This window comes from Dama dama, chromosome 22 (genome assembly GCF_033118175.1).
Source record: "Dama dama isolate Ldn47 chromosome 22, ASM3311817v1, whole genome shotgun sequence".
In the NCBI taxonomy this organism is placed as follows: Eukaryota; Metazoa; Chordata; class Mammalia; order Artiodactyla; family Cervidae; genus Dama; species Dama dama.
In genome coordinates this window covers 35,310,481-35,321,924 of record NC_083702.1, presented here as the reverse complement: position 1 = coordinate 35,321,924, position 11,444 = coordinate 35,310,481, and the positions used below count along the sequence as shown (strand labels likewise).

General features: G+C 39.8%; 1 protein-coding gene across 2 annotated transcripts in view; it reads right to left on the bottom strand.

Moving 5' to 3' along the window:
* Positions 1 to 5,507: 5,507 nt before the first annotated feature.
* The window catches only part of RASSF8 (Ras association domain family member 8), a 129,933-nt gene continuing 123,996 nt past the window's right edge, over positions 5,508 to 11,444 (bottom strand). For both annotated transcript variants that reach the window (XM_061125155.1, XM_061125154.1), the window contains 2 exons: positions 10,257 to 10,401; positions 5,508 to 9,632 (listed from right to left, as the gene is read on the bottom strand). In XM_061125155.1, coding sequence (XP_060981138.1) covers positions 9,511 to 9,632; positions 10,257 to 10,401 — 267 coding nt within the window. In that variant the 3' untranslated portion in view covers positions 5,508 to 9,510. The remainder of the gene's footprint in view (positions 9,633 to 10,256; positions 10,402 to 11,444) is intronic.

The following is an 11,444-nucleotide window of genomic DNA, read 5'->3' as shown; positions in this document are numbered from 1 at the left end:
GAATCTAGAAAGACGGTACTGAAGAACCTATTTTAAGGCAGCAATGGAGATGCAGACATAAAGAGGCGTGTGGACACGGAGGGTGGGGAGGGGGAGGAAGGAAAGGGTGGGACAAATGGAGAGAGTGGCATGGAAACATGTATACTACCATATGTAAAATAGATAGCCAGTGGGAATTTGCTGTGACTCAGGGAAGTAAAACTGGTGCTCTTTGACAACCTAGAGGGGTGGGATGGGGTGGGAAGTGGAAGGCAGGTTCAAGAGGGAGGGGACATATGTATACCTATGGCTAATTCATGTTGATGTATGGCAGAAACAAACGCAATATTGTAAAATAATTAACCTTCAAAAAAAAAAAAAAAAAATGACTGATGAAAGCCTACTAGTTCTTCCAGAGCCTGTGCTCCCTCCTTGATGGAGTTTGTTCCTGCTTTCTGCTCACCTCCGATGTGCTCCAGCAGTACTCTGCCCTCCAAAAAAGTAACCTTGTTATTAATTTGACAAAAGTTCACGTATTCCTCCTGGGATTTATTACTTTCCGGAGTGTTTAGGGATGATAAGTATTCTGATAAATTAAGATTCTGCACATGCTTCCCCAGATTCAATTCCACACACATACAAATCAGGAAAGCCTTGGCTAGCAGCAGAAAATGTAAAAAAACCAAAAACCAGGATTTTAGCCAACTTTCAGCTCCATGATTCAATAATGAGACAAGGTTCACTAAAACCTAACCACCCACCCAGTTGGGTTTTAGGCTGCATAACCATGAGTCAAGTTCCTCCATGCTGACCTGGTCAGATCACAGACAGTTTTGTGATCAGTCCTCTGCCACTTTCAAGTGTGGAGACTGGAAAACATACTACTTAAAGTTTGGGAAAGAGAGCACTTGAGGGCATAAGAGATGCCTTCAAATACGTGTGTGTGCTCAGTTGCTCAGTCATGTGTGACTCTGTGCAAACCTGACTTACAGCCCGCCAGGCTCCTCTGTCCATAGGACAAGGATACTGGAATGGGTTGACATTTCCTTCTCTGAGGACCTTCCTGGCCCGGGGATCAGACCCACATCTCCTGCAGGTGATGGTTGGCAGGTGGATTCTCTACTGCTACTGCAAAGCCCTCAAACATCTGAAATGCTGTCATATTGGTGAGAAATTGTTTCTTCTGTCTGGGTCTTAAGGAAAGTTGGAAACAGCAAGGAAATCTAGTTAGGCTCAATAAAAAGGAGACCTTTTTAGCCTGTCGAGATGGCCCGGGTGGGTCTAGTCCTTGGGGGTTCTGATGCAAGCTGTGTTTGGTGGGGATAGTGTGGAAGCAGCCGGGCAGTGCTGTGACTGCCCCTCTGGGCGGAGTGGGGCGTTCCTGGTATATACTGCTCACCCCTGCTCTCCCCAGCCTCCTGTGTGCTGTTTGTGGCAGTACAGCATGTAGCTCATGTGTTCTTTGCTTAAAGTGTCTATGACTTGCTTTATTATTTAAAACCAGCATTTATTACTAAGAGTTCCAAGGAAACAAGGAAAACAACAGAAAGGGTAAGACGAGAGATCTCGTCAAGAAAATTGGAAATATCAAAGGAACATTTCATCTAAAGACGGGCACAATAAAAAACAGAGATGGTAAAGACTTAATAGAAGAGATCAAGAAGAGATGGCAAGAATACACAGAACTAGTACAAGAAAGATCTTAATGACCCAGATAACCATGGTGGCTCACTCAGAGCGAGACATTCGGGAGTGTGAAGTCAAGTGGGCATTAGGAAGCATTCCTGTCAACAAAGCTAGTGGAGGTGATGGAATTCCAGCAGAGCTATTTCAAACCCTAAAAGATGATGATATTAAAGTGCTGCACTCAATATGTCTGCAAATTTGGAAAACCCAGCAGTGGCCACAGGATTGAAAAGGTCAGTCCTCATCCCAGTTCCCAGGAAGGGTAGTACTAAAGAATGTTTCAAACACCAGACAGTTGCACTCATCTCCCATGCAAGAATAGACTAGAGATCTCTTATAGTAAGGTTATATTCAAAATCCTCCAAGCTAGGCTTCAGCATTATGTGAATCAAGAACTTCCAGGTGTTCAAGCTGGGTTTAGAAAAGGCAAAGGAACCAGAGATCAAATTGCCAACATCCACAGGATCACAGAGAAAGCAAGAGAATTCCAGAAAAACATCTACCCCTGTTTCATTGACTATGCTAAAGCCTTTGGCTGTGTGGATCAAAACAAACTGTGGAAAACTCTTAAAGAGGTGGGAATACCAGACCATCTTACCTGTCTCCTGAGAAACTGGTATGCGGGTCAAGAAGCAACAGTTAGAACCCTGTGTGGAACAACTGACTGGCTCAGGATTGAGAAAGGAGTATGATAAGGCTGTTTATTGTCAGTCAACCTGTTTATTTAACCTATACGCAGAGCAAATTATGCAAAATGCTGAGCTGGATGAACTAGAAGCTGGAATTAAGATTGCCGGGAGAAGTATCAACAACCTCAGATATGTGGATGATACCACTCTAATGGCAGAAAGCAAAGAGGAACTAAAGAGCCTCTTGATGAGGGTGAAGGAGAGTGAAAAAGCCGGCTTAAAACTCAATATGAAAAGAACTAAGATCATGGCATCCGGTCCCATCACTTCACGGCAAATAGAAGGGGGAAAAGGTGGAAGCAGCGACAGGTTTCCTCTCCTTGGGCTCTAAAATCAGTGCGGATGGTGACTGCAGCCATGAAATTAGAGAATGATTGCTTCTTGGCAGGAAAGCTACGACAAACCTAGACAGTGTGTTAAAAAGCAGACATCACTTTCCCGACAAAGGTCTGTCTAGTCAAGGCTATGGTCTTTCCAGTAGCCATGTATGGATGTTAGAGCTGGACCATAAAGAAGGCAGAGCACAGAATTGATGCTTTTGAACTGTGGTGCTGGAGAAGACTCTTGAGTGTCCCTTGGACAGCAGCAATCAAACCAGTCAATCCTAAAGGAAATCAACCCTGAATAGTCTTTGGAAGGACTGATGTGGAAGCTCCAATACTTTGGCCACCTGATGAGAACTGATTGATTGGGAAGCACCCTGATGCTGGGAAAGACTGAAGGCAGAAGAGGGAGACAGAGGATGAGATGGTTGGATGGCATCACTGATTCAATGGACATGAGTTTGAGCAAACACTGGGAAATGGTGAAGGGACAGGGAAGGCTGGTGTGCTGCAATCCCTGGGGTTGCCAAGAGCTGGACACGACATGACAACCAAACAACAAAATCCCAATTCACTTATTTTTCACCAGCGGGTGCAAGAAACTTGTAAATATTGACTTCGCACAAACAGAGGTGAGTTTGTATTGCCCATCTTCTCTTTGCTTCTTTTCATTCTAGACCAGTCAGACCTTTCTATCATCTTGGGCATGTACTCATGGCAGATCAAAGTGGTGAATGTAGAACACAAAGTGAAGTATAAATTTGGGAAAACAGGACTTCAACATTCCAGAGGAAGAGACTGGGATGGTTAAATTTGGTGCTGCAAGGAGCTTTTCCCCCAAACCTCATCATTCTCACGGGAAAGACTGCAGGGGATGTGTACTGGGAAGGGCTCACTGAAAGCCCATCTCTCAAATACATATTCTCTGTCTTTATTCTCTCCCTTCCGTTCCTCCTGTCCCAAGCTTTCCCCTTCAGCAAACAGAACAGAGCACCCGGACTACTCATCATTGAGACCCACAATACCATTTCCACCTTTTCATTAAAGGATGTGAACAGCTGTCAAACACCTGGGGTTTCTTGGATTCTTTTTCCCCTCCTCCACCATTTAAACATCATATCCTTTGCTACTGTCTACTTCAGATGTTTATGATCTGTTTGGTTCTCTTTTCTTGATGCATAGTAGGTGCTCAATAAAACTTGTTACTGAATTCACCCTAACAGCCTTCTTAGTTCAGTATCCTGGACACCTGCAGAGCTCATAAGTGGTCCCTCTTGCCTCTAGTCTTGACCTTTGTGGCAGTTTTCCGTGATGCCAGTCAGAAAGATCTCTCTAATGTGCTAATCCGATCACTTCATTTCCACGCTTAAGACTCCTCCGTGGCCCTAAGGATAAAGTCTAAACTTTCAGGGCAACCCAGGCCCTTCAGGATGGATTCCTACCTTCTCTCTTAGCCTTCCCAGCCTTTTCTTCGTTATATCTTCTAGTCTGTGCGGGTGGCCCTCTCCAGTTTACATTCTCCCCTCTGGGGCTTGCCAATAACCTGGGTTGGGGTGAAGCCCTCCTTTAGTGGTGGTCATTAGACTATAAACCTCCTTGAGGTGCAAAACAGATCATATTAACTTCAGTCCAGTGTCTGGCCAACAGCAGAGGCTCTCTGAATGTCTGCAGAAAGCATGCATGCGCCCAGCATGTTTATGTCCGTTTTATTGAACTCTGCTGGTCCTTCCTTAGGGAGGCAGCACAGACACGTGGAGTGGGCAGCAGGTAAGGAAGACAGGATGGAAATTAAAATTCTAAAAGCCCTCCAAACTAAGACATAGAATAATTTACACTTTGAATTACTATGTCTCGTTTCTCTTTGCTTTTATAACATACCATTATTCATACATATAATTTCATGATCAAGATCTAACTTCTACTTATAAAAAATAATAAAGATCATTTATATACTTCCATATTACTACCCAGGTGGCACCAGTAAGAATCTTCCTGCCAGTGCAGGAGATGCAACAGATGCATGTTGAATCCCTGGGTAGGGAAGATCTCCTGGAGGAGGAAATGGCAACTGGAGAATCCCATGGACAGAGGAGCCTGGTGGCCTACAGTCCATGGGGCCACAAAGAGGTGAACACGACTGAGCACGCACAGGTATCACTTGCACATTAGTAAGTGAGTGACTGGGACTTTCCTGGCAGCCCAATGGTTAAGGCTCTGTGCTAAACCAGGGGTCGGACCCGGCTGAGCACACATGCACACACGGATCAGATACGGCTGAGCAGGACGCAGGGGTGACCTAGGATCCCCCAGGCCAGGCAGCACAGTCAACAAAAGAAAAAGGTGGTTAAGATGTAGAAGCTGGTTATTGTGTAAACTGATTACGCAGCTTTATCATGGAATACAGGAAAGTACCTCGGTATCTGGAAGGACTAAATTCAAGAGCCCTGTGAACTACTTATGAGTTATGTAAAGTTCCGGGATGGTGGAACACACCTCCTACTGTGCCCGGCAGGCCAGGTGGGAAGTCCTGAATTGTTCTTTCTCTTCCTTTCACTGGTGGTTTTAAAGAGACCTGGGAATACAGAGCTACAGTAATAATTTTTCTTTTACTTTTGAAATAAAAGTGAGGCATATTAGTTTAATTCAGTTTCATTTAGATGAAGCAGTTGTCTTGGCAGCAACAGGTAATGCCTTAACTATAATAATTAACATTACTTTTAGAAAAATGGAATTCTGTGTCACTGCTAGGCAGACCTTTTCTCTTGGGCATCTTTTTAAAGGAAATAAAATTATATTTTAAAATATTAAAGAAACAAGCCAGCAATTGTAATGCCCCAGTGAATCCTGAAAATTTATTATTTGGGAGAATATCAGATATTGATCCTTTGTTTTACAGCTCATGATAATAATCAGAAAATATACATTTTGAAATGACAGTCAAAAGAAAAGAAATAATTACATATAATACAGATTACAGGTATTTTACTTGTACATAAGCAAAGCAGTACTAAAAGCATACTTAGGGGTTCATAGTAGGTGAACATGGCAATTTTCTGTTTAAAGCTGCAGCAACTCAAATCCTCTTCGGGTCAATAAAGAAAGACAGATTGAGAAATACATTTAGGGCTTATCACTGTGTCTGGCTGTAAACCTATTTTTTTAACCTTTCCCCTCCCCCCATATATATATGTATATACTTTATTGCCTTTATATTTCTGCTGGTTTAATATAATTAGTATACTAAATAGTTATCTGCATTTATTTGGTTTCTAAAAATATATAAAATGCATTGGAATAGAGCTCCTGCAGCTTTCAAGCAGTCACTGTCCTGGCATCGAAAGCTTATTCTGGAAATGTAAAGCAGCAATACTGAATAAATAGTGATTGTTTTGTCTTCTCCATACAGCTGATGGCCTTCAACCCAAACTGAAAAACACTGTAGCAAATAGCATAAACATGCAACTTAAAAAAAAACCCCAAAATTGACATAATATAAAAGTAAGACTTAATGAGCTAAATTTTAATACAATATGGACTAATAAAGACAACTTTAGGTAGAAGAGGGATGTGAACACAGAACTGTTATTTACATATAAATTAAGGCCCAATTTTTCAAAGGCAATGTACACAGGGAACCGTCCATCTGCTCATGCCCTTTGCACACCTGAAGTCAAGAGGTTTTTTTTGCCTTTTCCATGTTATTTCCTCAATCTGTTATTATAGTTCTAACTTGGAAAGGTGTTCACAGAAGTGGATTTAAATGAAGTTTCTTTTCTTGAAAGGCCACTTTGCTCTTATTCACAAAGAAAATATTCTCTTAGTGCAGGTAAAAAATGTATTTATATTCTGGAAGCGAGTGCTTTTTTGTTCTTCTTAAACACTGTTAATATTCACATTTCACAGCATAAGTTCTATGTTTTTACTGTCTTAGTCTTGTTTTAGCTTTCATCTACAATTAATTTGAACTACAGAAATTGATGACTAGCTCAGTGATGGCTGAGGGAATTAATTATTTAGGTAACTCCTATTAACACCAACCAAAATCTCACATATAAATTCCCCATGCATCAGTAAAAAAAAAAAAAAAAAAGCTAACCAAAATATTTCATCAGGAAAAAAAAAAAAAAAAGGACTGAGGCAACACACTACGGATCATTCTCTGAGGATGACAAACACTCCAAAGGGTCAAATATACTAATACTATTTCAAATCATCCCTTGGTAAGGAAAAAAAAAAATCTTCTAATGTATTTAATACCTGTAGAAAATCACAATTAAACAACCTTCAGTGTAACAATAATTTAAACAACTTATAATCTAACTTAGTATTCAGAAACTGAATATTCCCCCAGATGCAAAATTTTCTATTTAGTATTTTTGCATACCAGTGCCCACTTCCCCACTCTGAAATATATCCAAAGATGTGGTACTTAATCTAACTCATTGTATTTACAATAGATAAAAATGATCAGAAACAGACTAAGATATTTTTAAGATGTTTTAGGGAGATGAGTTTTCTTTCCTCTATTTTAAAAAAAGACTTAGAAAAGATTTCTTAGAGATGTACTTCCAGAAGTCATATAACTGGTTAAAAAGTACAGCTGCTCGTTGTATCAATCAAATTCACATTTATATAATCTTCTTATCAAGGAAATAGTATTTCTATCTGTAATTAGGTCTGTGAAGATAATTTGGCAGCTTGAAAATTCAGATGAACTGTCAGGATCCGGCCAGCCTTTTTTAAAAGTTATTAGGTTAATACTGATAATTACTGACAACAATTGAGTTGGATCCTGACTTTGTGTTTTTCATGGTATGCCCAGGTATCTTTGCAATGAAAAACTGCAAAATCTAATATGTCTTCAGTTTAACGTTTTGATTTAAACAGAATGTAATCAATTTACAAAAATTGTTTTTCTTTGTGAATAAGATCTCAATTCTCTGAACAACAATAACAAAATGACCCAGTATAGAATGGAACCTTTTAAAAATAAGGCATATATCGGGCATACATAAACCATTATTATCAGAAAAATCTACAAATTATTTTGATTTTTTAATTCTAATTTTTAAATATATATAGATATGAAATAACTATTACAAACTGAGAGCAAATGTGTATAGGTTGTGGTTATTAGGTAAGAATCATTGATTTATCAAGTTTTTTTTGCAAAACAGTATAATGGCAAGGTCAACTTGGTAATTCTAAGAACCCAAAGAAAATATCTTTAGTTGAGGTCTGCCATTTAGCTGGACTAGAAAAGGCAACTATGCATTATTACTTTCAGTTCTCTAGAAGCTTCTATACATTGTCATAGCCATTCTTAAAAATTTTCATTGGAAACCTAAATATAGCAGCATTCTTAGCATTCATTAAACCAAAAATAAGTCAAATATGTTTAAAACATCCAAAGTTGCCCTCATGCATAGCGTATAACTTACATCTTTTTATTGTTACCATGGCATTAATATACTAACCCACTTTTATTCTGTTGCATGTCAATAATACAGACAATATGTTTTCCTCAGAATTAAAAACTATTTTAAATTTTAGAATAAAGTCTAAATTATATTGTACCAAATTCTGATCAGAGGGAATGTAAAAATGGCTAGGTATCTGACCACATCCATCCAGATAATCTGGTGCATCTCAGGTCAGTACTCATGGGAGGGGTGTTGACTCATTTTTGGTTTTATAAATAAGAAAATATATGCACAGAGGGAGCTTCATGTCCTGTAAAAGTTGAACTGAAAATTAATGAAAACAAACAACTGAATTTAACTTTATTTCCTTAGTAAAAAGTACCTAACTCCAATCTACTTTCTGTCTAAATGACTGGAGAAATTGCAATTGTTTATAATGTACACAGTAAATTATGTGCAAGCAATAGCTTATCCAGGGTGCTTTCAGCAATAACCATACATACAAAGTGGGTTATTTTAAAAAATATATCACTTAAAGCAACCTTCCTGAAAATATCCTCAGACATCTCTAATTTGTCTATTATGGCAACACTGAGGATCCATGAGACTAAAATAAAAGGCAGGGCAGAAACAAAACACATCATGTTACGGGAAACCCCATGCCTGTTTGGATAGATATTCAACAAGTGTATTTTTGTTCAACAGTGTCTGAAGCACTGCAAACATTTTAAACATATATATAAAATTGACTTCATGAAAATATTTCCGTTTTTGTATGTGGTCATTCCTGTGCTGGAAATACTGTAAAGGAAAGATTAAGCTTCAGATTAAAAAGAAAACCTGAATTCTCTCACCTAATTAAGCAGTGGCTAGGATGGGTTCACAATGGCAGAGCGCCCTATGACTTGTGGAGCTGTAAGTCAGCAATGCGTGGAGTCTGGCGACATGCACACGAAGTCATTATCACACGATATGTAATGTAATTCAGTCACAGGATAAGTATTAATAAAAAATATTAACACATCAACATTCACTCATTAACTGATTACATGGAATAAATAAACTGAGTCAGTCACATATTTCTCTTCACTCTTAAGTCACGGTTTTATTTACGTATGCACACTGTATAATACTTCCCTAATGCTCTCAAAATGCTACAAATAAAAATGAAGGCTTGGCATGACAGCTGCTGGACAAAAACGTCAACACTGTGGATGTGTGGAAACAGTTTCTTTGTTCTTTAGCATCAGTGCAGAGGGTATGGCTCCAAGTGGTATGCAACTTAGGACAGAAAAAAGATACGGTGGCTTGTGAAACAGATCCTCCGTTCATCATTGGCACAAAATCAAGGAAGGAATCTTCACTGTCCTTGGTACCTTTACTGGATCTCTACCCTGAAGACAGGTAGCGTTATACATATATGCCTTCAGGATTAAAACCGGACGAGATAGGATTCTGTAGAATACGCAGGTTACTGGGGAGCTGCCGAGAGGAGCCAGGCCGCTTCAGAGACCCGGACTGGAATGGTGCCTCTAAATAAGAAACAGAGAAAGTCGTTTGATGTTTGCACCAGTGACCTGGAGTACTCACTGACATGAGAAATTAGAACTTTCCCTGTTCTCAAGAGCCAGATGATACAGAGTAACGACTGTACCCCCATAGGTTCTGGGTGAGAGGACAGGCTGAGTCTGCTTGACCCTCTCAGTTGATAAAATAGTTTCCAGTCATCTGAGGAGTTCATGATCTTTTAAAAAAGGTGAGCACTGTGCCTCTCCTTCTGGGTTGTTCATATCATATGCATAGGCAGATTTAGAACTGTCTTTTAAATACTAGCACAAATTAATAACGAAGGCTTTTAGGAGCGGAAGAAGGGGCCTTAGGAACAGAGAGAAGTTAACACTCAATTTAATAGACTATAATTCACACATATTTCAGGAAAAGTTTGCAAGGAAACAGTTTAAAATTAATGATAGGATATCTGCCCATCTAAGCAAATAAATAACGTAAATATTATTGATTCTTCCCAGAAAAAATTTCTTTAAGTGACCCAAGAATCAGCTTTGAGTAGTAGGAGAATGTTGCAACCAAATGTAAGTAGTTTATTCAAAGTTAACAGTGAAAATAAAGTTTTTTAAAAATGGTTTCTCAAATCTTACCCCTTTCTATGTCTGCATGCAAGGCCTCCACTTCAATGGGTTCCGCTGGCAGAACGGTGACTTTCGTCCCTGTCTGCTGGATAAACTGCTGGAGGTTGACTTGCCGCAGCTCTTTGGTCAACTGCTCCAATTCTTGTTCTTTGTCCTAGACAGAAGTTAAATTTTTTCTAAAATTTGAGGATTCACTACTGGCCAGCTCCAGACATCCTGGTCACTGCCCACCTGCTGTGGGGTTAAATGTGGGATGCTCACTTTCTCAAGAGTGCTTGCAACAAACCCGGTTTATATCAACTGGGCTGAGGAGGTTAAGCTCACTCAGTGGCATGGGCCAAAAAATAGGCAAATAAAAGACAACAGCTTCTTCAGTTTGTGCTTTTAAATGTCATGCCTTCCTCTGCTAGGAGTACACTATGTACCTGATGAAATAAATCTATGTCTATAGACTTTCATGAACAAAATACTGGATTCCATCTATCCCGGTGTTTACAGCAATCTTGCTAAGCTCTTCATAACGATACTTCCCCATTATCTACTTCATAATAAGTGTTAGTCAATCAGCTGTGTCTGACTCTTTGTGACCCCATGGTCTGTAGCCCATCAGGCTCCTCTGTCCATGGAATTCTCCAGGCAAGAATACCAGAATGGGTTGCCATTTCCTTCTCCAGGGGATCTTCCTGACCCAGGGGTTGAGCCCGGGTGTCCTGCATTGCAGGCAGACTCTGTACCGACTGAGCCACCAGGGAACCCACTACTTCATAATACACAGCAAAATTAATAGTCATTTGGTTCATGAGATTCGGGCTCCTTGCTTTTTTTTTAAACTGTTTTTAAGTTTTCATGAAATGCTTTACTGAGATTTATGTTAGAGCAGGAGGAGAGCAAGATTCCCACTATGGGGTTTTTAAATCCTTGACAAGCAGGTCTGTGAACTGAAGAGCTCTAAAGTAAGGAGGCCGAGTTTGGATGGCCAGAAAGCTCCAAAAGCAAGGAGAAGCATCCTGTTATTCAAATGAACTTTCTTCTTTCTCTCTTAGGGCTCTGTAAGAAAAGGCAGCAGGGCCTCATCTAAGCTGGGTGTGTCTGAAGGGCCTGGTAAGGGTAGGGAAGAGAAAAGAGAAAGGAATGGTTGTTTTTTGCTACTTTGAGTGTAGCGGGTACTTGGAGATATCTGAGTAATTTGATTATCAG